The 22,873-nt window shown below is 38.0% G+C and overlaps 2 protein-coding genes and 1 long non-coding RNA gene across 9 annotated transcripts; 1 reads left to right on the top strand and 2 right to left on the bottom strand.

The window, feature by feature from the left end:
• Positions 1–1,364: 1,364 nt before the first annotated feature.
• LOC137722875 (E3 ubiquitin protein ligase DRIP2) lies at positions 1,365–7,208 on the bottom strand. 6 transcript variants are annotated; one of them, XM_088693088.1, is made up of 8 exons: positions 6,571–7,186; positions 6,116–6,215; positions 5,273–5,630; positions 3,637–4,130; positions 3,469–3,519; positions 2,741–2,813; positions 2,179–2,381; positions 1,365–1,900 (listed from the first exon to the last, which is right to left on the bottom strand). In XM_088693088.1, the coding sequence occupies exons 1-7, from the start codon at positions 6,701–6,703 to the stop codon at positions 2,208–2,210; spliced, it is 1,383 nt and encodes a 460-aa protein (XP_088549214.1). In that variant the 5' UTR covers positions 6,704–7,186; the 3' UTR covers positions 1,365–1,900; positions 2,179–2,207. The 6 variants fall into 6 exon arrangements, with proteins under 6 accessions (XP_088549214.1, XP_088549215.1, XP_088549216.1 ...); XM_088693089.1 differs by having other exon boundaries at positions 1,365–1,956; positions 6,571–7,166; XM_088693090.1 differs by having other exon boundaries at positions 1,365–1,956; positions 2,280–2,381; positions 6,571–7,166.
• A 5,187-nt stretch (positions 7,209–12,395) lies between these two features.
• LOC148697655 (uncharacterized) lies at positions 12,396–16,903 on the top strand. Of its 2 annotated transcripts, XR_015961879.1 has the most exons (4): positions 12,396–12,621; positions 12,713–12,810; positions 13,643–13,705; positions 16,697–16,903. It is a non-coding gene; the product is annotated as an uncharacterized LOC148697655 (long non-coding RNA). The 2 variants fall into 2 exon arrangements; XR_015961878.1 differs by having other exon boundaries at positions 12,396–12,810.
• Positions 16,904–20,788: 3,885 nt separating this feature from the next.
• On the bottom strand, positions 20,789–21,564 carry LOC137722851 (pathogenesis-related protein PR-4). Its single transcript, XM_068461952.2, has 2 exons — positions 21,207–21,564; positions 20,789–21,111 (listed from the first exon to the last, which is right to left on the bottom strand). Exons 1-2 carry the CDS (start codon positions 21,480–21,482, stop codon positions 20,941–20,943), a joined length of 447 nt encoding a protein of 148 aa, XP_068318053.1. The 5' UTR covers positions 21,483–21,564; the 3' UTR covers positions 20,789–20,940.
• Between the last annotated feature and the right edge of the window lie 1,309 nt (positions 21,565–22,873).

The following is a 22,873-nucleotide window of genomic DNA, read 5'->3' as shown; positions in this document are numbered from 1 at the left end:
CAAATTTTCTGAAAACAAACATTGCTACTCTCTCTTAATAAACTCCATTTTTGCAGCACTTTTCTTCTTCTTGAATCTAAATCCCTCTTCTAATCTCTCTTATGGCAGCTGCAAACACTGCTACTTCATAAACTTATACGATTTTAATCACTTTTCTAATTTATCTATGCCATTCAGCTAAGGGGCTTTGGGCACAAAATTAAGGACAGAAATGAGTCTCTTTGAACACCAAGAGGGTGAAACAGTGCCCATTCTATACAGGCACCACGTACTGTGCCCAATGCAAGAAAAAAAAAAACAAAAAACATTAAAGGGCATGGGAACCAAGCGAAATGGGATCGACCTGACAACTTTTTGACAGAACACAAACACGAAAAACTTTTTGTATCTATAAAATTGATTTATAAACACAACTGCATGTGTCGTTTTCGTTTTTCTTTACTGTTCAGTGTTTCGGATTTACGATGGATCGTTTCCATCTGCCATGAAGGTTTGTTAGATTCTCAGCTTTTTCAATTGTTTTTCAGATTCTTATCTTCCTCTAGGTTGGTTTTTTGTGCTTGGTTTTATTTTTTTTATCTTTATCATAAGTGTTTATTTTTTCTACTGTATTAAAAGTCCTTCACGTGGCGCATAACGAAAAATTGTCCATACGCTCATCATCTAATCAACCGTACAAAGGTGTGGTGTGACTTCAGATAGGCAAATATAACACAATTTGAAAAGAAATGTCTGTTGAATATTAATACATTATAAATTTCATTTATTTTTAGAAATTGTGCCCGTTAAATATTAATAAATAATAAATCATTCCACTTTCTTACACATCACAAGAATATGTGGGCACAATTCAGAATTTGTGCCTTTATTGTAGTATAAAATGTAAGCACTCCTTAACTAATTTTTCTATGAAAGATTTCAAACAAGATTGCTCCATACACGTTTGAATTTGATCAAGTTCTGCATTATTGAGAATGAAACATGTGACGTCACGGAGTTAGGATTGGAACCGAATCTCCAGCATCACATTCGTTTATTGCTTCAAACATTACAACAACTTCTACATCGAATCCTCCAGCTCGACATCCACAACCACCTGTTAATGTCAGGCGCATATCTCGTTTTGTTGATAATCAGTGTTGGAAACACATGTTTGCCTTTTAGAGCATCTCCAAAAGAGATGTCAAAAGATAAATGTCAAATGTTAATTTGATGGCTGACGTGGCAATGTCAATTTTTTTTTTTTCAACCGATATGTTTTTTTGTTATAAATGATATTTGTAGAACCCATTTTAAAAAGAAATCAATTAAAATGCATTTTCAAGATCTATAATTAGTGCATTAATAGGATCCACACAATAAAATGATTAAAAAAAATTGACATTAAATTTTCTCATATGTCAATCCACATAAGATTAACATATCAGTTTGAGCTCGCTCCCACCTTCAAAATTAATTACATGGTATTCCATATAAGATTTGACATTTCATTTGGAGATGGTCTTAGATCGTCGGGGTCGGTTTCGAAAGGGAGCATGATTCTTGACTCTAGAACGTAGGTGACAATACTACAACAGGATTTCTATGGCCGATTGAGAGAGCAAGTAACGAAGGCAGTTGGTCTGAAACCGGAACATCTCAAGGGAGCTGACATTGACGGTGCATTTTGACCGTGGTGTTAAAGTGCAAATAACACCGGAACAAGCCTTCTTCTATACTGAAGATGTAGGACATAAGCTGTTGTGTTCTACGTTGATGAATGCCACCGAAGTTACAAGTGAGGACGTCAATGTTGCTACTTACGGAAGCAACACTCGGTCGAATTTCTGGGTCCGCAGCCATTTTTCATGATCTACACCCTTGTTTATTTTTGCCTCCATTAACTGATTCAATCTAACGACTACAAATAAACAAGGAGTGTGCATTTTCGATAAGGGATGATCAGAAATTACTTCCCTGAACGAATATGATACGAAAATAGAAATCAAAGAATTTAATATATAGAACAAACACATGATCTAGCATATAAACTTAGTCGAAACACCAGTAAAATCCGACAACACTATAAATATTGAGTTGTAAACTATGAAGACAACATGAGATAATTGTATTGGTTCTTTCAGAGATTTCGAACCACTACAATCGACAACAACAAAAGAGAAACTTATATTGTTTTACCTTAATTAAAAGAGTTTTTATTGGTTCTTTCATGGAGTTTGAACCCTACGACAATAATTGAGGACCATCACAAAATCTTTAGCAGAGGAGCCAACTGTTACCGGTATTTTTTTTGTTGTTGGTGCTGTTCGGCACCACAACTCTACTAGGGATTCTAGTTGCCATGTTGGAAGCACCGGCTGACCCCGACACAGTATCTCCACCTGCAAGAAAGGAAAAAATTAAAACTTGAAGCGTAAGTGGAATTGCTTCCACGCCCTATCGCTTCTTTTATTGAAAATGCATGCAATAAACAACAGTCAAAGTGTTCCAATGCGTTTTGTAGAAAAATGTTATGACACTTGACCCATAGCATCCATGTCAGGGAAAATGCTCTCTTTGCGTATGATAGGAAACAGAAGAGAGCTCCGGTTGCACTGTCAAACTATGTTTTGATAGATGGAACGCGAAAATGAATTTCTAGGTCTTCATGAGCAGCCATAGTAATGTCAAACAAGTTTGTATAACGTCAAAAACTCAAAATCTTCTCAGCTTTGCAGGAAGACAACAAAAATATACTCACCTCATTTTCACTGCTAAGTTCAAGTTTCATTGCAAGGTACTTCTGGATTGTTGATACGGGCATTTTACCATCCCTGCATAAGAAAAAGAAAGTCAATACAACTAAGTCCCAATATTTTTTTTCATTATCCATTACGAAACCAGAATAAACACGGAAAAAGCTTAGGCAACTTGAAAACAATTAAAAAATAGAAATGTTGCAAGATTTAATACTTGTGTCAACCAAAACCATTTTCTATCATCGATCGATGAAGATCCATCAAAATAATTTCTCAAAACTTCGTAAGTCTAAATCTTGAAACCAGTTAGTTGTTACACTTGCTCACTAACAGGAAGGTAGTCATGAAGATTGAAATTCTTCTAAATGCACAAATTGGAATGGATTTGGAAAAGCCTTAGGGAAAATATGTGGTTCAAATAGATATCTGGGAAGGGCAGTTGACTCAACACTGTTCTGTTTTCATTTCTGGTGTATAGCATTCTTACCAGATGATGCTATACTTAAATCACGTGACAAGTTTACAACGGCAAAAGAATAAGAAATATGTAATTTATAACCCTAAAAAAATACGGTAGACAAGACACACACAAAGCTGAACCCACATTTTGGTACTTGTTGCTCTATCCTATACATGCTTCAGATGATTAAATCGCTAAGATATGACAATGGATCAATGCAAAACGACATAGCCTAACTTCAAAGGAAGTAAAAGGATTACAGAAACTCACTTTATTTTCAAGCAACATGCTGATATCTGTGGCAATGAAATTTCTCCTTTCCTGAAGAAATTTACCATCAAAATCAGGGATCGGCATGAAAGAAATCAAAATTGGGCTCCCACAAAAAAATAAAAAATAAAAAACCATAACAATTTTATAACGAAAAGAACATCTCACCAGTCTTCAGACGCAACCAAGGAGAACCAAACAGGAACATTTCTATACTTAGCCCCACATGTATCTAGCATAGGTTGAGTTGAGACACTTGATTCCCCGGATGCAGCTACCCTGTTCTGATTAGCTGTGCGCACCCTTTTACGTTTCACTAGTCCTGATGCCCCTGTTCCGTTACTGTTATTTTTTCCTCTTGCCTTCTGGTCGGCCTCCTTTTTTTTGGTTTTGGGCGTATATGCATTCCTGATGCAGTCCAGAGCATTTGGCAATTCTCCTTCTGCCTTAATTTGAGACATATAAAGTTCACTATCAAGGGAATTGATTGGATCAGACTTGGCATGCAACCCTTGTGAATTTGGCTTCGAGGACTTGGTTCGGTTAGCAGCCTCTACGAGACAGTTTAAGGGCGTCCACAGATCAGCTTTCCCTTCTATTATTTCAACGTCATTGTTCATATATTTATTAGCAGTTCGCTCATATGAATGCTCAGGCGAATCCTGCATAATTGAATAAACATGCAAAAATATATTTCATAAACAGGTTTCAAATTTAATCAGGTCTCCCAAATTCATTTATACTACCAGACTACAAATTGCCTCAGACAATATGCCACATTGTAGGAATGTTGCCATGTTGTCCTCGAGAGGCTTTTTTTTCTTTCTATAATTTATCCCTCATTGGTCGGAACAATTGTAGTTATTACACAATGTAGGCCATGGATCACCATCTCATATCATCTACCTTAACTGGGCAGGTGTCTCATCATTCTATGGTGTTTTTAACTTCTTTTTTTTTATGTCTATTAAACAACAATGTCAAATCCACTCCAGCATTGCTATCATGTAAAGACGTTGTGGATATATCGATAAACAAAAATTAAAGGTACAATAAGTTAGGGGGACATGAAGCAAAACCCTAAAATAGTGTCTAAAGGCCGTTAGAAGCAGAGAATGGAAATGGGAAAGTGGGAAACGAGGACCCCAGCTCAAACCAACAACAAAAATCAATCTAGAGGATGAGAAATCAATTGAAACAATTCCTATAAGAAGCGAACATTTGGAAGCCCCAAGAGATCATGAAAAAAACTGCACCAATACACAGAGCCCAAACGACAAGAATCCCACCCAAAAACCCCAGTATGATCAACACCAAAGTTTGCTAAACAGCTACCTAGCTACCTTCACATATGAGAAACCCGAATCCGCATGGAAGACAGAATGGTGCAACAGTTAGATCAATCAACCAATAAATGCCAAGGCACCTAACAAGACCTTTGGTGTTATTGACGTGAAACAGATAGAGCCTGATCATTTTCGCTCAAGCTTGAGAGAGAATGTTGAAGAATAAAGAACTAAAACCAGCTAGAAAATCTTATCTCCTACCATAAAAAAATATTGGGTTTCCTTTTCTTTCTTTTTTTAATAGGGTTTCCTAGTTTGATTACGAATGTGTTTCCTAGTTTGATTACGAATGTGACCTGATTTCCGAAGTGAATAACTTGTGTTAGAGTCATGATGAATGTATCATATTTTCTAACTATTGTCTCAACATAAAGCATTGGACTTGTTTGGTTTTGCAATGAAACTAAACATAAACGCTATGATGATGCACAAATAATCAAAATCCTGCCCCCCTTTACCTGGCTCTTATTTCGTGCGAATTCATCAAGAGTACCAGTTGAGTTGGAGCTCATTGTATGATCTTCTGTAGAATCATCTCTCTTTGCAGCTTCTTCAGCAGAAAAACTGCATCCTCGTAAAACAGCACCCTTTCTTGACAGAGCTCTTGATCTCTTTCCAGTCAAACCTGACTGTAATGGAACTTTGGGGGTACTGACTACCAATGAAGATAATGATCTCTCCTTCCTTTTCACTGGCAATGAAGAAGGTGTAACATCAGGATCATTAGCTTCGGGCAAGTTAGCTTCTGGTGTATCAACTTTCTTTCCTTTAACGGGAAATATCTTGGCTATAATATCTTGCAAATTATGGTCTGGCCTGCAGATCATCAAATGACATCCTAAGCATGCGTGAGAACATTTCCACGTAAAGCTCCAGCGCACATTTATGACGTTGTGACTGGAAAATTAGTAAAACGAAAAAACTATTGACCTGTATAAAATCATATGACAGCGTGCAAGTAGGCACCCTAGTTACACAAATTGGTATCTAAGTAAAGCATTAATTAGGGGTAAAAAACCTGCCTTTATCTCAATCTGGAAAGTTTCAAATTGTTATGATGATTGACAAAGCATCAACTTTCTATTGCTCGACGATAATAAACAAGCATCGGTTTGATATCTGCCGTATGGTAGGTTGGGAAACAACGCAATGTGACTAACACTACCTCTGTATAGGAGTCCATTAATTTCATTTCTAAAAGTTGCTTTCCAAACTTTTCAGTAATTCCCTATTTAAGTATCGGAAGAACGAACAACACCATGCAGGTGAAACATCGTCAGCTCTGAATATAGGTACAATACCTGAGTTTTTCGACAGGTAAAATTCCGAGATCAATTTCACAGACGGGACAGCAGTCCCCTTCCTCATCCGAGAGCTTTTCGAAGATGCACTTCCTGCAAACTGGTTTCGAATTCCACATTTTACGAAATTAAGCATTGAATTATATGAATAGTCGAGAAAATTCTTCGAAAACAAAACCCTTTTCTTCAACTCTACGGAAATGCATGGCAATAGAAATAAATTTAACAAAAATTACAAGGAACAATACGATCATTTCGCAACGTCCTCAAGTGTTAATCGACAAAAAAAAAATAAAAAATCAAATTTCGGTTCCCAAATTGTGGGAAAAAATGAAAACTTGCAACAAAAAAATCAAATTGTGCAGATATGGAAAAACAAGAACAGACCGAGATCATAAAATTGGCAGAAAATGAAGAAACAATTAAGGGAAGAGGAGATTAAAACGGATACTCACACGTGTGGAGGCAGAGTGAAATGGTTGTAGCCTCCTTCAATAGCATATTACAAAGAGGGCACGTCATGCATGCCTCCAGCTTCTCCCTCTTAACTTTCACCACATGACCACCACCAACACCACCAGCCGCCATCTCTTCCTCCACCTCTTTAACCCTTATAATCTCCAAACCTCTGTGTCTATGTCCCCCTGCCTCTCCCCCTAAACCCCATTCAACGCCCGACCCGACAGAAACGCAAAGCCATAGGTTTTCGGATAATTAAGTGAGAAAATTAAGAAAAGTGTGGGGCTGTGTTTTGGGTTTTATCGGACGTGTCGGATGGTTGGTGGTGTCGGATCTGAGGGGAGTGAAGAAAGTGGCGGGTTTTCGAGGCGAAACTAAGAGATGAGTTGTGATTGATTGCGGGAAAATCACGTTGGGTTTGTTGGGATTTCAGGACAAAGTCGAGCTTCGATGAAGAAACATGAGCGAGAGTTCGGACAGAGTCTGTGTGCGTATGTGAGGGGAGAGAGAGAGAGAGAGAGAGAGAGAGAGAGAGAGAGAGAGAGAGAGATGTTAGAAAGGCAACGCCGTTAAGTTGTGTCTTGTGTTCTTGTAAACAAAAACCTTAAACCAAGTTCGAGTTTTTATACTCCGTGATTTTGGTTTTACCAACTCACTTGTATATATAAGAAACAGGGGTCTTCATATTTTTTTTTTTATAAAAATAGAGATTAATTATGGAGTGCACCCCACATCAAGCTTTAATAATTCGAACTGTTTTTTTTTTTAAGTTGCATTTTATAGATCATTCTTACAAAGTATTAACCAAATTGGAAATGTTTAAGACATCTAATTGAGTTCAAATAAATTAACGAATATTTTGTTATATACGAAATAATAAATTTTTATCTTGATAATTAAATAGGCAAATGGTTTCGAATTTAATTGAATTTTTGTAAAGATCATCTATAAAACGAGATTTACAAAATAAATAATTTAAATTGTTGAAGTTCGATATGGAATGTGCCCACACCTAATCTCCATTTTTTTGAAAAAAATGGAGATCCCTAATGCCTACACACACACGTTACACGTTGTGAGTATGCCCTGCCCCTAATAGTTTTAGGTTCATATATTTTCTTTAATTTATTGCTTCTTTCCTGTCGGGTTGTATTCTAGAATAAGGTGTTTTTTTTTTTTTTTGGAAATGATGGATTTAATACCTTTTTTAGTGGGATGCTTATCCAAACTATTAAGTTTTTTTCCATACAAGAAAGAGGCCTCTTCGTTGCGACAGTAATTCATGTGACATGTTTGATTTTCGGAATCGTTTAAGTTGGTAGCAGTGTAATAATTGTTTAATGTTGTGAATCGTTTTAAGTTGGCTGTGATGTAGTAATTATTTAATGTTGTAAATTATTTTAAAGTTTGTGGAACGATCATAATTGTTTAACTTTGTGAATTATTTTAAGTTGGCGATTGTAATAATTGTTTAGGTGCAAAAATTGATGTGTCATGAATCGTTTTAACTTTACAGTGTAAGAATATACTGTCAAGTTGGTGGGGGGTAATCATTGTTACGTAATTATAATATGAGAAGATTCGTAACATTTGTTGTTTTAGCTTAAATAAGTTAAAGTTATTTGAACACCAAAAAAGTGTTGCACTTGCTAACAAATTTTTTATAGCCTTATTATTACAAGAGATATTTCTACTCTAAACAACACTAGGAGAAAGGGAGGATTTGAACTAGAAATATAGTAGGTTGCAGAAGGAGATCCTAAACACAGGATATCTACTATTTTCTACTAACAAAATATTTAGAGTAATACTAGGCAGACCAAATTTACAAACTATGCAACGTGTCATTAATAGAAAATCAGGACATTAATCAACATTTAAATAATAGATTATCTTCTTAATATTACTCCAATATTAATATTAATATAGATAAATTCATATATAGAAAACAGAATCCACCTTTATTAGAGAGCGTATATTTTTTTGTCCGAATAGTCCTATTATTATCTCGATACACCTCATCACACATGTGCCCTCTTATTAGATTGAATGGGGGCCGAAGCCCAAAGATCAAAGAAGGGTATCGAGTGTGAAGAGCATATAAAGAAGCCCAAAGCATTAGAAGGTGATTAGCAGCCTAATTAAGGTCCTGTAATCTCTCTAATCAAGCTTGGAAGAGGGATGGTACCCTTAACTAAGTCAGTCTCCAAAAACACAAAATCCACATCCCTTCTCCATTTCAATCAACTCTTTAACCCTTCAATAAGATCAAAAAATTTCTACACATATCCTTTTTCATACACAATAAAAAATTATCTCTCTCCTCACGTGACACATCACAATATAAAATTTTATGAGAAATCAACTCATTTCATATGCATGGCCCAATAAGCACTATGTTAGTTTAGTATAGATTATCATACTGTTTGTAAGGAAAATTATATGAATATAAATAAAAAAGCAATTTCACTTCAATTTATTCCATCAACGGAAGATCGATGACGCATATTCATTAGAAATAAACTAAGTTCTTGACACACACAACCAAACAACAACAAAAAAGGACTAAGTTCCCTCTACTAATAATAATGTAAGAAGAGCACCGCAGTCGACAAAGTTGTAGACTTGTACTTGACGATACAGCAACCTTGGGCATTGCCATTCCCGTCGGTGTTAAGCACCTTAGCGTACATCCAAGTCTAACCCTCCGGTGCTGCACTGATCAACAATCCTCGTCGTTCCTCGAGCTCCAATCCCGGTGTTTGTCACCTACACATACATGCATACATACATTTAGATAAGATTTTGTATATACAGTTGCACTCAAGCGTAACCAATTAATATGTAAATATGTACTCTATGTATCTTTTGCAAGCAGCTTGTTAGGTAGGGCCAACAAATCCACAAAGGAAGAGATTTTTCAGTATGTCCGGAACATAGATACATACGTCATATGTTATTATATTAGAGAAACACATGAAAGTCACTCGTATAATAACCTATGATGTACATATTGCCCTGTATTCCAGACACATTAAAAATCTCTTCCCAAAGGGCAGCCCATATATGCTGCCTGCGCCATGCATAAGATTGATCCCCATGCACTGCCCGGCATGGTCAATACACAGATCATGGTCTGAACATTTCCCGGCCATTTTGTGAATCGATCATCAAGGAATCGTGGTTGAATTTAATTATAAGCGTTGGAAGCCATAAGGCTAAGATAAAAGCGCAAATAATCAAAATCCTGCCCCCGTTTACCTAGAGTTTATTTGGATAATCTTCTGTAGAATCATCTTTTTTGGCAGGGTCTTCGGCAGCAAAACTACATCCTCCTGACGAACTCTCCTTCCCTTTCACGGGCAATGAAGAAGGTGGAACATCAGGATCGTTAGCTTTAGGGTCCTTATTAACTTCTGGTGCATCGATTGTCTTTTCTTTAGCAGGAAATATCGTGGCTATAATATGTTGCAAATTAAAGTCTGGCCTGCAGATCATGTAAATGACATCCTAATTAAGCATGTGTAAGAACATTTCAATGGAAGGCTCCCGTGCACATTTACAACATTATGATCGGAAAACTAGTACCAAAAAAAAAAAAAAAAACTACGCACTTGCGTAAAATCGTATGACAACGATGCAAGTAGGAACCATGGTATTTTGTTAACATTTTCTATGCAAAACACCAGTTACGTCATGATTTTTTTCTAAAACCATTTTTCCAAATCTATTTTCTTTCCCTGTTGCTATTGGATAATAAACAAGCATCGACTTATTATCTGCCCTATGGTAGGTTGGGAAGAAAGGCAATGTGACTACCACTAATTATATTTCACAGGTTAATTACTTTCGAAAGATTTTGATAAGTCCCTGTTAACGAACCAAGGAACCAACGACAAGATGCATTTACCGTTAGAATACAGGTACATTACCTGAGTGTTGTCAAAGGCAAATTGCCGAGATGAGTATCGCAAACGGGACATCGGTCATACTCCTCTTCCGACAGTTTTTGGAAGATACACTTCCTGCAAACTGTTTTCAAATCCACATTTTACAAAATTCAGCATTGAATTACGAAAATATTCTAGGAAAACAAAACCCTTTTCTTAAAAAATTACAAGGAATGATACGAATTTTGGCAACGTTCCCGTGTTAGTCAACAAAGACAAAAGAATCACACATGTCATTTTTCAATTAAGGGAATAGAAGATTAAAAGAAACTCACACGTATGGAGGCAAAGTGAAATGGTTGTAGCCTCCTCCGACACCTTATTACAAAGACCGCACTTCAAACATGCCTCGATTGTCTCCCTCTTCACTTTCACCACCTGACTACCACCAGCAGCCGCCATCTCTTCCTCCTCTCCTTCTTAATCCTTATTATCTTAGAAAGACAATGCTTCTTTGTTGTGTCTTTGTGCTTGCAACAAAAACCTTAGACCGAGTTCGAGTATTTATAACCTTGGTTTTGATTTACCAACTCTGTAACATACACTTGACATGTGGTGAGTATTAGTAAGCCCTGCACTTAATAGGTCGAGGTTCATATATTTCATTTTTGTTTAATGCTCTTTCCTTTTGGGTAAGGTTATTTTGGAAAAATGATGGATTTCTTACCAATTTGGGTGCATGCTTATCTAAAATATGATTTTATTTCCATAAAAGAAAGTGATCCCATTCGTCGTGACAATAATATATATCTTGTGACATCTTTATTTTTTGAATTTTATGTTAGTGCCGTTATAATAATTGTTTAGCGTTATGAAGGGTTTAATGTTTTGAAGGGTTTTTGGTGGCATACTTATCCAAAGAATGATTTTATTTCCTAAAAAGAAAGTGACCTCATTCGTTGTGACAAAATACCATTTGACATGTTGATTTGTGAATTGTTTTAAGTTGGTTTTGTTATAAAAATTGTTTATCGCTGTGAATTGTTTGAAGTTGGTGGCATTGTATTAATTGTTTAATGTTGTGAATCACTTTAAGTTGGCAGCGCTTTAACTAGTTAAGTTGTGAATCATTTTAAGTTGGCGGTGCTTTAATTAATTAAGTTGTGAATCTTTTTAAGTTGTGACACCGTCATCATTATTTAACATTATGAATCAATATAAATTGGCTGCGCTGTTATAATTGTTTAACATTGTGAAACGTTCTAAGTTGGTGACATTGTATTAATTGTTTAACATTGTGAGTCATTTTAAAAAGACGATGTTGTAATAATTGTTTAACGTTATGGATCGTTTTAGATTTTTATAGCGCTGTAATTCTAATCAAACTTGAAAGAACGATAGTAATTGGAAAATAAACTATTAGTGAAGCCTTAACTAAGTCAGTCTTCACAAGCACAAAATTGACAGCCCTCCTTTCGATTCATTAGTTAACTCTCCAAGAAGATCATAGAATCTCTACATATGTCTCTTTTCACGCATGATAAGTGTTACACCCCACACTGATTTTAAAAATAGTTGAGTTTTTATTTTTAAAAAATGGTTTTTGAATCTTAATTAGGGACCTGGCTTCGCTACCCTTTCAGTTTCAATACATTCTCATCATTTCTTATTTGTGCGGTTATGGTTAAATCATATTAACATTTAATTTTTTTTTTTTTGTCTTAATATTTTTATAAAAAAATCAATATAAAATATTGACCTCATTTAACCGTGACCGCACAAAATAAGAATGGATGAGAGTACATGAGGCCGGAGAAGTCGGGTCCCTTAATTAGTGAGTCCAAGGGGCTCACCCCCTAATTTGTCCCCCGGCTCCCTTCTCCTTTTCTTTTTTTTTTTTCTAATTTTTAGAACTCTTTCTCTTCCCCGTCACTTCTGTGCACCCCCTCTGCAACTCTCTCCCTCTCGGTGCTCCTCTTCGACAAGAACACACACACCCATACATACAAACGCACGTAGGCCACCAACCCTCTCTCTGTGCTCCTTCACCCTTCGGAGAGCCTCTCCCGTACCTCTCGTTCCTCATCTCCCTCTGCGAGTAAAGGACCGAGACCACCCATCGATTTCTCCGGCGAGTTCGTCGTCCTTCAGTTTTGGGTAAGCCTCAAAACACTCCAAATGCTTCTCTTTTCCTCCCTACAGTTCTTTTCTGACCACGTTGTTGTGTTTTGGACGTCAACATACGAAGAAACACCTCGGAGGACTATATTCCCAGTTTTCCGGCTGGGTGCCAGGACTTGCAGACATTTTACGATCATATTCCGGCCACAATTGGCCACGAGGAAGGTATATTTCGATCCCTTACTTTCCGGGCTTCAATTTGGTATTTTTGAGTTGCATGATTTGGTTGAGTTTTGAGCTCCACCGGAGCTCGGGAATTCTCCGGCCGATTTCCGGCCTTCTTCTTCCTAGGGTCCGGTGACCCACAAACCTTTGAACCCAAAACCCTTTCTACACCAGCCCAAACCTTGGGCCTTTGTGACCCAAGCCCTTAACCTTTTAGCCCCAAAACCCTTAGCCTATGTATATGATTTTGGGCCTGACAGGCCTTTAGCTTAGGCCGGCCCGTTTCCCCCAACCCATATCCTTTCAAGTCTAGGCCTTGGGCCGGATTACCCAAGCCCAACCCAATTATTTTTATTTATTTGTTTTTCCTTTTATAGAAGAGAGTTTTAACGAAAAGTCCACGGTCCTATTCATTTTAACGAAAAATCACATTTTTACACTAAAAGTCGATCCTGGTACTATTCACTTTACCCTTTATTTTGTCCTTATCGTTAAAACTCAAAGTTTTCAAGCTATTTTCATTAGTTTTCCTTTTATAAAACCCAAAGGCTTTGAGCCATTTCTGTTAGGGTCTTAAGCCCGTTAGCCACTAAACCCTTTAAACCTTTTAAACCCTAAACCCTAGCTGGCCAAACCATTTATGTGGAATATTCTGTTAGGGAATATTTCGTCAAGGAATATTCTTTAGAATATTCTATTGACTTTTACAAAATTTATCCAAGATCCTTCTTAAGGTAATTCGACGTCTTAAATCTATTTCCGACTTCCGTTTTTTTTTCCAAATTCAATTGTTATGCTATAGTTTTATTAATTGCACCCTTTCTGTGCTTAGGGACAATTATTTGTGATGATTCCGTGCTTATTAGTTTGCGTGACTCTTCGGCAGCTAATATCTGTGAGTGGACCTCTTCTAAAAATGCATGTTTTAATAGTAGAGACGCATACATGAAAAACATGATTTATTGAATACGTTTTGTGAATGTTTTATGAGAAATTGATTATCATGCTATACTGAGCTTATTTTGAAATACCATATTTTCTATCGAACCCATGTTCTTTGTAGAATATCTTATGGATGACGTGTAACATCCCGTCCCAAATTTCATTTTAACGTATGTTTGAATTTACAATTTTACCCTCTAGTTTGTTATTCTACGTGTAGTTTTGTGTTGTGTGGTGTAGTAGGACCACACACACACTCATACACCTCGTCTCACTCCCCCGGGATTCCCTCATTTCCTGTCTCTTCTCTGTCTCTTCTCTCTCTCTTTCACTCTCCCCGAGTTCTTCTTCTTCTTCCTTCTGCAAACATACGGTTATACACACAAACACACTCAAATCTTCACCAATCAAGAAACCAAGACCACCCTCGTGCTCGTGAGGCTGAGAAGAGTTCAGAGGTGCCATTTTCAGGTAAGGATATAGTTGTTTTCACGTCGATATCGCCTTGGCCGATTTGAACACTGTTCATGCAAATTTAATTTACTTAGTTTTTGGACATTTGAAGCTTGTAGATGTGTTTGTGAGGTCCCAAGGAACCTCGGAGTGTATCGTTGGACGAGTTTGGACGTCGGGATCGTCCTGTTCAAAGTTGGCCGAGTTTTGAGCTTGAAGACAGGTATGATCGTGTGATTTTTGGGCCTTAAAACTAGTCTATCGTGATTCTACTAGTCCTAAGCTTCATTTTGGTTCAAAAATCATGAAATTTGGTTGAGAAACGAGTGAGAAAACAAAGTTTGAAAAATATCCAGTTTTCCGGCGTCGTCGTCGGCGCCGGAGGCTCGCCGGAGAAGAAAGGGGAATATTTCGTTAAGTCTAACGGAATATTCCTAACGGCAGTGACGGCGTCAGTTAAGTTTAACGGAATATTCCGTCAGTTTAACGGAATATTCCTGACGGCGTCAGTTGATGCCGTCAGTGTGCATGGCACGTGGCCGCGCGTGGGGGCGCGTAGGTCCGTGCCTTGGCCGGCGCGTGGGGGCGCGTGCGGGGTCCAAAAATTATTCTAAAAATATGGGTGTGATCCTGAGGTTGTGTAGATCACGTTGGTATATTCATTTGTCCAATTTGAGCAATGTATGAGAAGTTATTACGAGAAGTTGGTTAGGTGCTTTTAAATTAACGTTTTCGTAGCTTTTTCGCGTATAGGTGATTCGTTTTCCGAGGACGAGTGTTCACACTCGAGGCAGGGGGGCTACGACCCTTCTAATTATCAGTGAGTGGGCTTTTGTTTTCCGTATATACCTATATACATTTATATTCCCAGAAATTAAATAGAAAAGGTTAATTGTTTTATGCCATGCATCATATGAATGACGTTTACGCATCATCACATGCATTGGTAGTGGCATACATTTATATATGTGTATTGGTGCTGTGGACGCACAGGTAAGTGCCAGGTAAGTGGTATTCATGTTTGTATTTCTGTAGTAGTTTGAGATGCTTAGAGAGCTCATAATCTGCACCCCCGGTGTTAGTGCTCCCGCCCAGAGAGGGGCAGAGTCCTTCACGTGATGTTCACCCGCACCACAGTCTCGCCTTGGATCCAAGTTAGGTGCAAGCCTTGTCGTGCAGACCACATTAGGTGGTTCCGACTCGTAGGTGACCCGCGATTATTCGCACAGTCTTCACGTGATCGTAGCACTAGAGCGTATATATTACACCCAGTCCTGTCGTACAGACCACGTTAGGTGGTTCCGACTCGTGTGCAGATTCAGATATTGAGTTGAGATTGGAGCTCTATATGCAGCGGTACATGTCACGTTAGGTGACTCCCGGCTGCCAGATTATATGTTATTGATGTGAATTATGCTTGAGCATTTACATTTGATTATGAGATTCTGTTGTAGCATATTCTCGAGCATGAATGGCATATTGTGGAGCATGAATGGCATATTGTGGAGCATGATTGGCATACCTATACATACGTATATATGTTCCTTTTCTGGGAAGTATACAGGTTTTACGGCGAGGGGTTAGAATATATTTTGCTAAAGAGTTTTCAAAGAGCTTTGTTTTTGCCCACTCACGCTTTTGTTTTTGCGCCCCTCCAGGTTTTAGTGGTCTAGCAAGTTCGGTGGTTTATCCCAGAGGGCGTCCCGGCATTTCTGACAGACATTCACCATTGTAGGGTCACCTTCGGGTGTAATTATGTCGCATTTTCCTTTTTGACTGCTGTAGACTTGCTCTGAAATTGTGTCTCACATACACTAGTACTTTGTATGCTAGTAGGTTTTTAATTATTAGTACTTTTATATTACTATCTTCTTAGCTTCCGCACGCGCACATGGCTACGTCACCTTCGAGTGACGGCCAGCACGCCCTGATCCCGGTCGGGGTGTGTCATGACGATATACTATTTAGAACTTGTTTTTATAACACTTCTTTATAGTATAAATGATGGATGATTTTATACTATGAAGATGATTTTGAGATATATGTACCTATGTTTTGAAAGATTATTTTTAGTGGTTTTGTGCATACCTAGTGGTCATTATATGCCTGTTCGGAAATTGATACGGATATGCTTGTTTGGCAATTGATACTGATATGCCTGTTTGGCAAATGATATACATGCCTGTTTGGCATATGATATTGATATGCATGTTTGGCAAATGATACTGATATGTCTTTGTGGCAAGTCATAGATATGCCTGCTTGGAAAATGAAGGGTGATGACACTGTTACTGATAATGATACCAGTTAGCACACTATATACAAGATATGATTTATGAAAAGTTTTATGACATGCTAGGGTTTTCGGAAAAACTTATTACATATTATATTATTGTTTTCATAAAACTTTGGGGGTTAATATGTTGATAACTATTTCTATTATATGTATATAAACTCTGGTCCACTTATGTTTGTTTTGCGCCCCTTTCAGGACTTAGAATCGAGACGTACAATTCTAGCGTCAAGGCACTTCCGCATCGGCATCTTCGAGTTCTCTCGGCGTAGGACCCATTCTTTTATTCATTCATTTTTATATTATTTTCTTTAGTGTTCTAGTTAGTTGTATGATCTGAACATGATTCTCATTTGCATAATATTTGTAATTAAATTTCTATTATCTTATTAGTAGTTTTAATTCTCATGCATTCTAAATGGCTTGCGTCATCTTCGGGTGTCAGCCAGCACGTACCCTGGTGTCCGAAGAAAATCAAGATCGGAACGTGTCAATAAGTATCTATATCTCTCCTCATGTGACACATTACATAAGAAATGAGACGATTACCTGTGAAATCAACTCGTTTCAAATACATTTTGCCCGATAAGCTCTTAAAGTAATATTGCCACTATGTGCAGGACATTGTGAATGGAATATATTATTAAGTAGTTTACAACTTTACATTCTCCAATCTCAAATACGAAACCAAGAACTCATATATACCAAGCTAGCTAATGTAACAACTTTACATTCCTTAAAAGAGGAAGCACCCTAAATTAGCTAATGGCGCAACTTTTCACGATGATCATATTTATTCATAAGGTTGAAGTAGTTTACAATCAGTATTAATACTTCTCGTTGTTATATCTTCAAGATGCATGTAACTTCACTTTGCAGGATAGTTATTTGAGATATTTAAATTATCATTGCAGCTTTTCTTTTTGTTTGGTGTGCCAGAATATGGGTGTTTCTTAATCCTTGAGGTGAGATAAGTGATGAATTGTATTGGTGGATAAAACTTTTGTCTTTAACACATTGAGCTTATGATTCAATTATTCACTGCGTTTAAACATGTTAAACCATAAACCGAACCAAATCAAACCGCAATATTAGTGAACCACTTACATCATTTTTAAGCTTTTACGGTTCAATTGTGATATGAAATTTAGTAAAACCAAAGTGTGCGTTTTGGTTTGTGATTTAGAACCAAGACTGAACCAACCCAAGCTGTGCTCAACCCTACTATATATATTACTACATAAAATATTATTAAATAATTAAAAAGAGCATGTGTAAAGTAAAATGGAATACGAGAATACCACAACCCGTAGTTTTATTTTGTCCGAATAGTATTATTGTCAGCCAAAAGCGCATCCTCACTTTTTTGCCCTCTTAATTGAGATCGAATAAGGGCCGAAGACCGAAGACCGAAGACCGAAGACCGAAGAAGGTCATCCTGTGAGAAGTGCAAGGAAGAAACCCAAAGTGGATAACTGTAGAAGGTGATTAGTAGCCCTGCACTTTATAAAGATATGGCCCACACGAGAGAGCCTGCCTGCCTACGCCTTCCAAGTCCAATTAAGGTCCAAGAATCTCTAATCAAGCTTGAAAGAGGGATTGTAACCGGTAAAGAAAGGATTAGAGGAGCCCTTAAGTTTGTCTCCACAAGCACAAATCCAATCCCCTCCCCAATTCAAGCAACTCTTTAATCTCCAGGAAGATTAGAGAATAGTCATATACTTGTTTCTCTTTTCATGGAACAAGTATCTATTTCTCCTATTACGTGAGACATCACGTAAGAAGATAATCGATTATATATGGGGAATCAACTTGTTTGATATACTTTGTAGCCCAAAAATCCCTTAAAATAATATTATCACTATATGGAGGATATTGTAAATGGAAAATCATTTTTATAGGCAGTCTACATGCTCCCAGTCCCATCTCAAGTATATAACAAAAACACATATACCATGACTTAATTTGTTCATAAAGTTGAAGATATATAGTTTATGGTCAATATTAGTAATTTTTTTGAAGCAATTTAAGGTGAAGTTTATTCATCAGTAATAACTAAGTGATTCCCTTGCTAATAATGTAAGTAGCTAGAGAGCGATGCTAAACTTCAAGTTAATTTGGGGGTTTGGGATTAGAGACTCTAGTCAATCGCCACAGTTGACAAAGTCGTAGGTGACGAAAAGGCGGCCTTGGGCATTGCCATTTTCGTTGGTGTTGCACTGATCAATTTGGTTAAACACATTCGTGTCCATGTGTAAGCCTCCTGTGCTGCACTCAACAAATTTGCCGTTGCTTGAGCTTCAGTCTTGGTGTCTGTCACCTGCACATGCAAACATACATCATTTTGCATAAGATTATTTGTGTATACCAGCGCCCTACGTATCTTAAGACATCTTCCGCATGCAGCTTGTCCAGTAAGGCCAACAGGTCCACAAAAGGCAGCCCATCCATATCTGCTGCGCCATGCATGTGATTGACCGGCGTCAAATGCTGAGCAGTAGGCATTTACAGCCTGCAAATCGTAATTGTTTTGCTGTGGATTGTAGGGCAAACTTGTCGCTGTAACACCCGTCGCACTTTGTCCCCATGCACTGCCCGCCATGGCCAACACACAGATCGTGATCCGAACTAACGACACAAAGCACGGTGTCGGTGTGGTGTTCTTCCCGGCCCTTTTTTGATTAATTATTTGTAATTTCTCCTCTGCAGCTAGGGCTAATAATGAATTAACTAATATTGTTTATAGTACTTGACAGCTTGGTATACGGACCAATATGGATGTGTGAAATTACCAATCTAGCCTTGGATAGGTTGGAATTGTATCATCAAAATTGTACACGAATTTGAAGATAAATTAAGATAAAATAAGATACGAAGATACGAAGTCTTTTCCATCTTGAATGTTTGACTAATTACATTAAGACACACGAATAAAAGTATGAAATATAAATTAGAATTGTCCTCCCAAAGTCTTAGTTTCATTGGTGGCGGTCTTTGTTGGGAGAAAATTAATGAGTTCGCAGTTTAAACGTACCTTATCATTCAAAGTGCTTGATCTAGAAGCAGGAAGGATGCATATATAGCATAAGTCCATTTGGAATTGTCAAGATTTCATTTCAGAAATGTCAACCGCACACTATTAACCAAACTAATATTGTCTTTCAACTTGCATTTTACCATCTACATAATAAGATAGTAATGTAATTTTTATCGCAAGACATTAGTGACACAAGTATATCATTCAGTCTCCCGTTCTCGTGTGAAACTCATTATTCAATAGGAATAATACATTTTTGTCTGGCTTTACTTTAAGATGACAAACATCAACGCCAAATATCGGATGATAGATATATATGCTTGTATTGTACGTAACATTATGATGTTTAGGTATTTGGGTTCTTGGATCCATCTTATCTCATCCAAGAATCGGTCAAATTAACAAAACAAGAAAATGCATGGTTTATTTACTTTTAATTATTTCCTTCTTTTTTTTTTTTTTTTCTTTTCTTTGTTGAACTGGAAATTTCCATAAAACAGGGAAATCCACCAAAGGTGAGTACGAAGGAAAGTCCCCACAGAGGACTAACACAGATTAAAAAAAGCAAAGTAGAGCAACAAACTTGAAACAAGCAAACAGAAAAAGGAGAAAAGACGCTGCTTAAGTCCTTAATATTCTCCATTGATTGTATTTTTAGTTTATTGCTCAAGTCCTTAATTTTCTCCATTGATTGTATTCTTGACTTTCATGGTTCCTTTCTTCTTCTTTTTTCCGAAGCCTGAGGTATCCCACTTTAAGAACGGTATAGGACTAATTTCCAATGGACTCCAGAAAAGCTAAGGACATTTCAGCTCATATCTGGCCTTAGTCAAATGACAAACGTTATTTCAAAGCTTTCAACTAAAGAATCACTCATGTTTTTGCCAGCTTCATTTCTCAAACCCAAAACTAGGAAGCAAATCTAATTTTGAAATCTACCGTATTTTTGCTGGACCACTTGCCATGGTTGGTTCCTTTGAAATTCACTGAATGAGAAGGAAATGTTCCCGTTTTAAATTATGTAACATTCATTCTTAATTTAGGAAGCCCCTACATAGCTAATGGTGCAGTTATACATTTATCATAAGATTGAAGTGCTTTATACAATCTATATAATATAGGGGTGTGCTTACTTCTTACACATTCGTTGTTAATTTCTATCTGTTGATCTTCTTTATTTCATCCAATCCGACAGTCGAAAATTAGAAGGGTGTGTGAGAAGTAAAAATGGGTATGTGGATATCACACCTCTATAATATAATACTTCTTGTTATAATTCAAGAAGCAATTCCACTTCAATTTATTCCATGGTGAAGCTTATTTATTAGTAATACATAGTTAAGTTCCCTACCAATACTGGGAGTAGAGAACTATATAGTTATTGAAAAAAATAGGGTTATAGGCCTTAGTCGCCGCAGTCGACAAAGTTGTAGTTGACGATAAGGTGGCCTTGTGCGTAACCATTGCCGTCGGTGTCAATTTGGTTAAAAACATTCACGTCCAAGTCCAACCCTCCGTTGCTGCACTGATCAACAATTCTCACCGTTGCTTGAGCTCCAGTCCGAGTGTTTGTCACCTGCAGATACATAAATTCATTAAATTAAATATTCGCACAAGCACAGTTTGCATAAGAACGTTCCATCGCTAATCAGCTAGTATGTTAATACGCACCGAGAGGCACCTTCCGCATGCGGCTTGCCCAGTAGGGCCAGCAGGTCCGCAAAAGGCAGTCCATCCATATTTGCTGCGCCATTCGAGGGATTTATCGGCATCCCATGTTGAGCAGTAGGCACTTACTGCCCGCAAGTCGTAATTGTTTTGCTGTGGATTGTAGAGGTGGTATGTGGCTCTCACATTCGTCGCACTTTGTCCCCATGCACTGCCGACCAAACCACAGATCATGATCGAAACAAACAGCACAGAGCTTGCTGTGATCTTCCCGGCCATGTTGTGATTTGTAATTTTCTTAATTAAGCAGGCAATAATCTGCAATATCTCTGTTGTTCTTGGAAGGCTTTGGTACACAATGTATTAGGGTGGTTGAATTTATAGGCTGGAGGTTTGGTGTTGCAATTACTGACCTAACCTTTTGGAAGTTGGAATTGTATATATGGCGTATGCAAATTGCCTACCACGATCGACCGACTCAAACATTGACTGACATATGTAGTAGACGTGTAGTGAGAGGAGATATTCTAAAGTCCAATTACCGGAACACGCATCTCTACAGGTCAAGAGATAAAAATCACCATGTACTTCACCTACGATTTACTTCCTTCTGGTCGCATCCCTTGTGACATCCCACATCGTTCAGGGGAGCGATCCTTAAATGTACATTCTCATCCCTACCTAGCACGAGGTCTTTTGGGAGCTCACTGACTTCAGGTTCCATGGGAACTCCGAAGTTAAGCGAGTAGCGCATAAGAGCATTCCCAGGATGGATGACCCATCGGGAAGTTCTCGTGTGAGTTCCCAGAAACAAAACCGTGAGGGCGTGGTCGGGGCCCAAAGCGGACAATATCGTGCTACGGTGGTGGAGCGGGCTCGGGAAGTGGTCCTGCCCGGACCGGGATGTGACAAATTGGTATCAGAGCCTAACCCTGGCCGTGGTGTGCCGACGAGGACGTCGGGCCCCTAAGGGGGGTGGATTGTGATATCCCACATCGCCCAGGGGAGCGATCCTTAAATGTACATTCTCATCCCTACCTAGCACGAGGCCTTTTGGGAGCTCACTGACTTCAGGTTCCATGGGAACTCCGAAGTTAAGCGAGTAGCGCACGAGAGCATTCCCAGGATGGGTGACCCATCGGGAAGTTCTCGTGTGAGTTCCCAGAAACAAAACCGTGAGGGCATGGTCGGGGCCCAAAGCGGACAATATCGTGCTACGGTGGTGGAGTGGGCCCGGGAAGTGGTCCCGCCCGAACCGGGATGTGACATCCCTTCTCTCGGGGCCCAAAGCGGACAATTTCGTGCTACGGTGGTGGAGTGGGCCCGGGAAGTGGTCCCGCCCGGACCGGGATGTGACATCCCTTCTCTCGCACTTAACCCGTTTCGGGTTCCCTACACAAGAATCTCTCCAATGAGAGAGAGAGGTGTCAACATTGAGAAACTAATTAACTTGTTCACAAAATAAAAAAGTATGGAAAAATAGATTATTAAAACGAAAATTTAACGAAAAATCTACATTACTGTTCACTTTAACGAAAAATTATATTTTTACACTAAAAATTCAATTCTGGTACTATTCACTTTACCCTTTATTTTGTCCTTATCATTAAAACTCAAAGTTTTCAAGCATTTTTCATTAGTTTTTCTTTATTAAAATGATTTAATAACCC

The sequence above is a fragment of the Pyrus communis genome, chromosome 4, assembly GCF_041283825.1.
Source record: "Pyrus communis isolate YQ-2024b chromosome 4, ASM4128382v1, whole genome shotgun sequence".
In the NCBI taxonomy this organism is placed as follows: domain Eukaryota; kingdom Viridiplantae; phylum Streptophyta; class Magnoliopsida; order Rosales; family Rosaceae; genus Pyrus; species Pyrus communis.
This window is presented reverse-complemented; position numbering and strand designations above follow the sequence as displayed.

Excerpts from the sequence above, each read along its gene's own strand:
- LOC137722875 (XM_068461982.2), bottom strand. The coding sequence starts at position 6,703 with ATGGCGGCTGGTGGTGTTGGTGGTGGTCATGTGGTGAAAGTTAAGAGG. Across the intron at positions 6,216-6,570 it reads TTCACTCTGCCTCCACACGT|TTTGCAGGAAGTGCATCTTC; the intron begins GTGAGTATCCGT and ends ATTCGAAACCAG. Across the intron at positions 4,131-5,272 it reads TCGCACGAAATAAGAGCCAG|GATTCGCCTGAGCATTCATA; the intron begins GTAAAGGGGGGC and ends TCAATTATGCAG.
- LOC137722851 (XM_068461952.2), bottom strand. The coding sequence starts at position 21,482 with ATGGCCGGGAAGATCACAGCAAGCTCTGTGCTGTTTGTTTCGATCATG. Across the intron at positions 21,112-21,206 it reads CATGCGGAAGGTGCCTCTCG|GTGACAAACACTCGGACTGG; the intron begins GTGCGTATTAAC and ends ATGTATCTGCAG.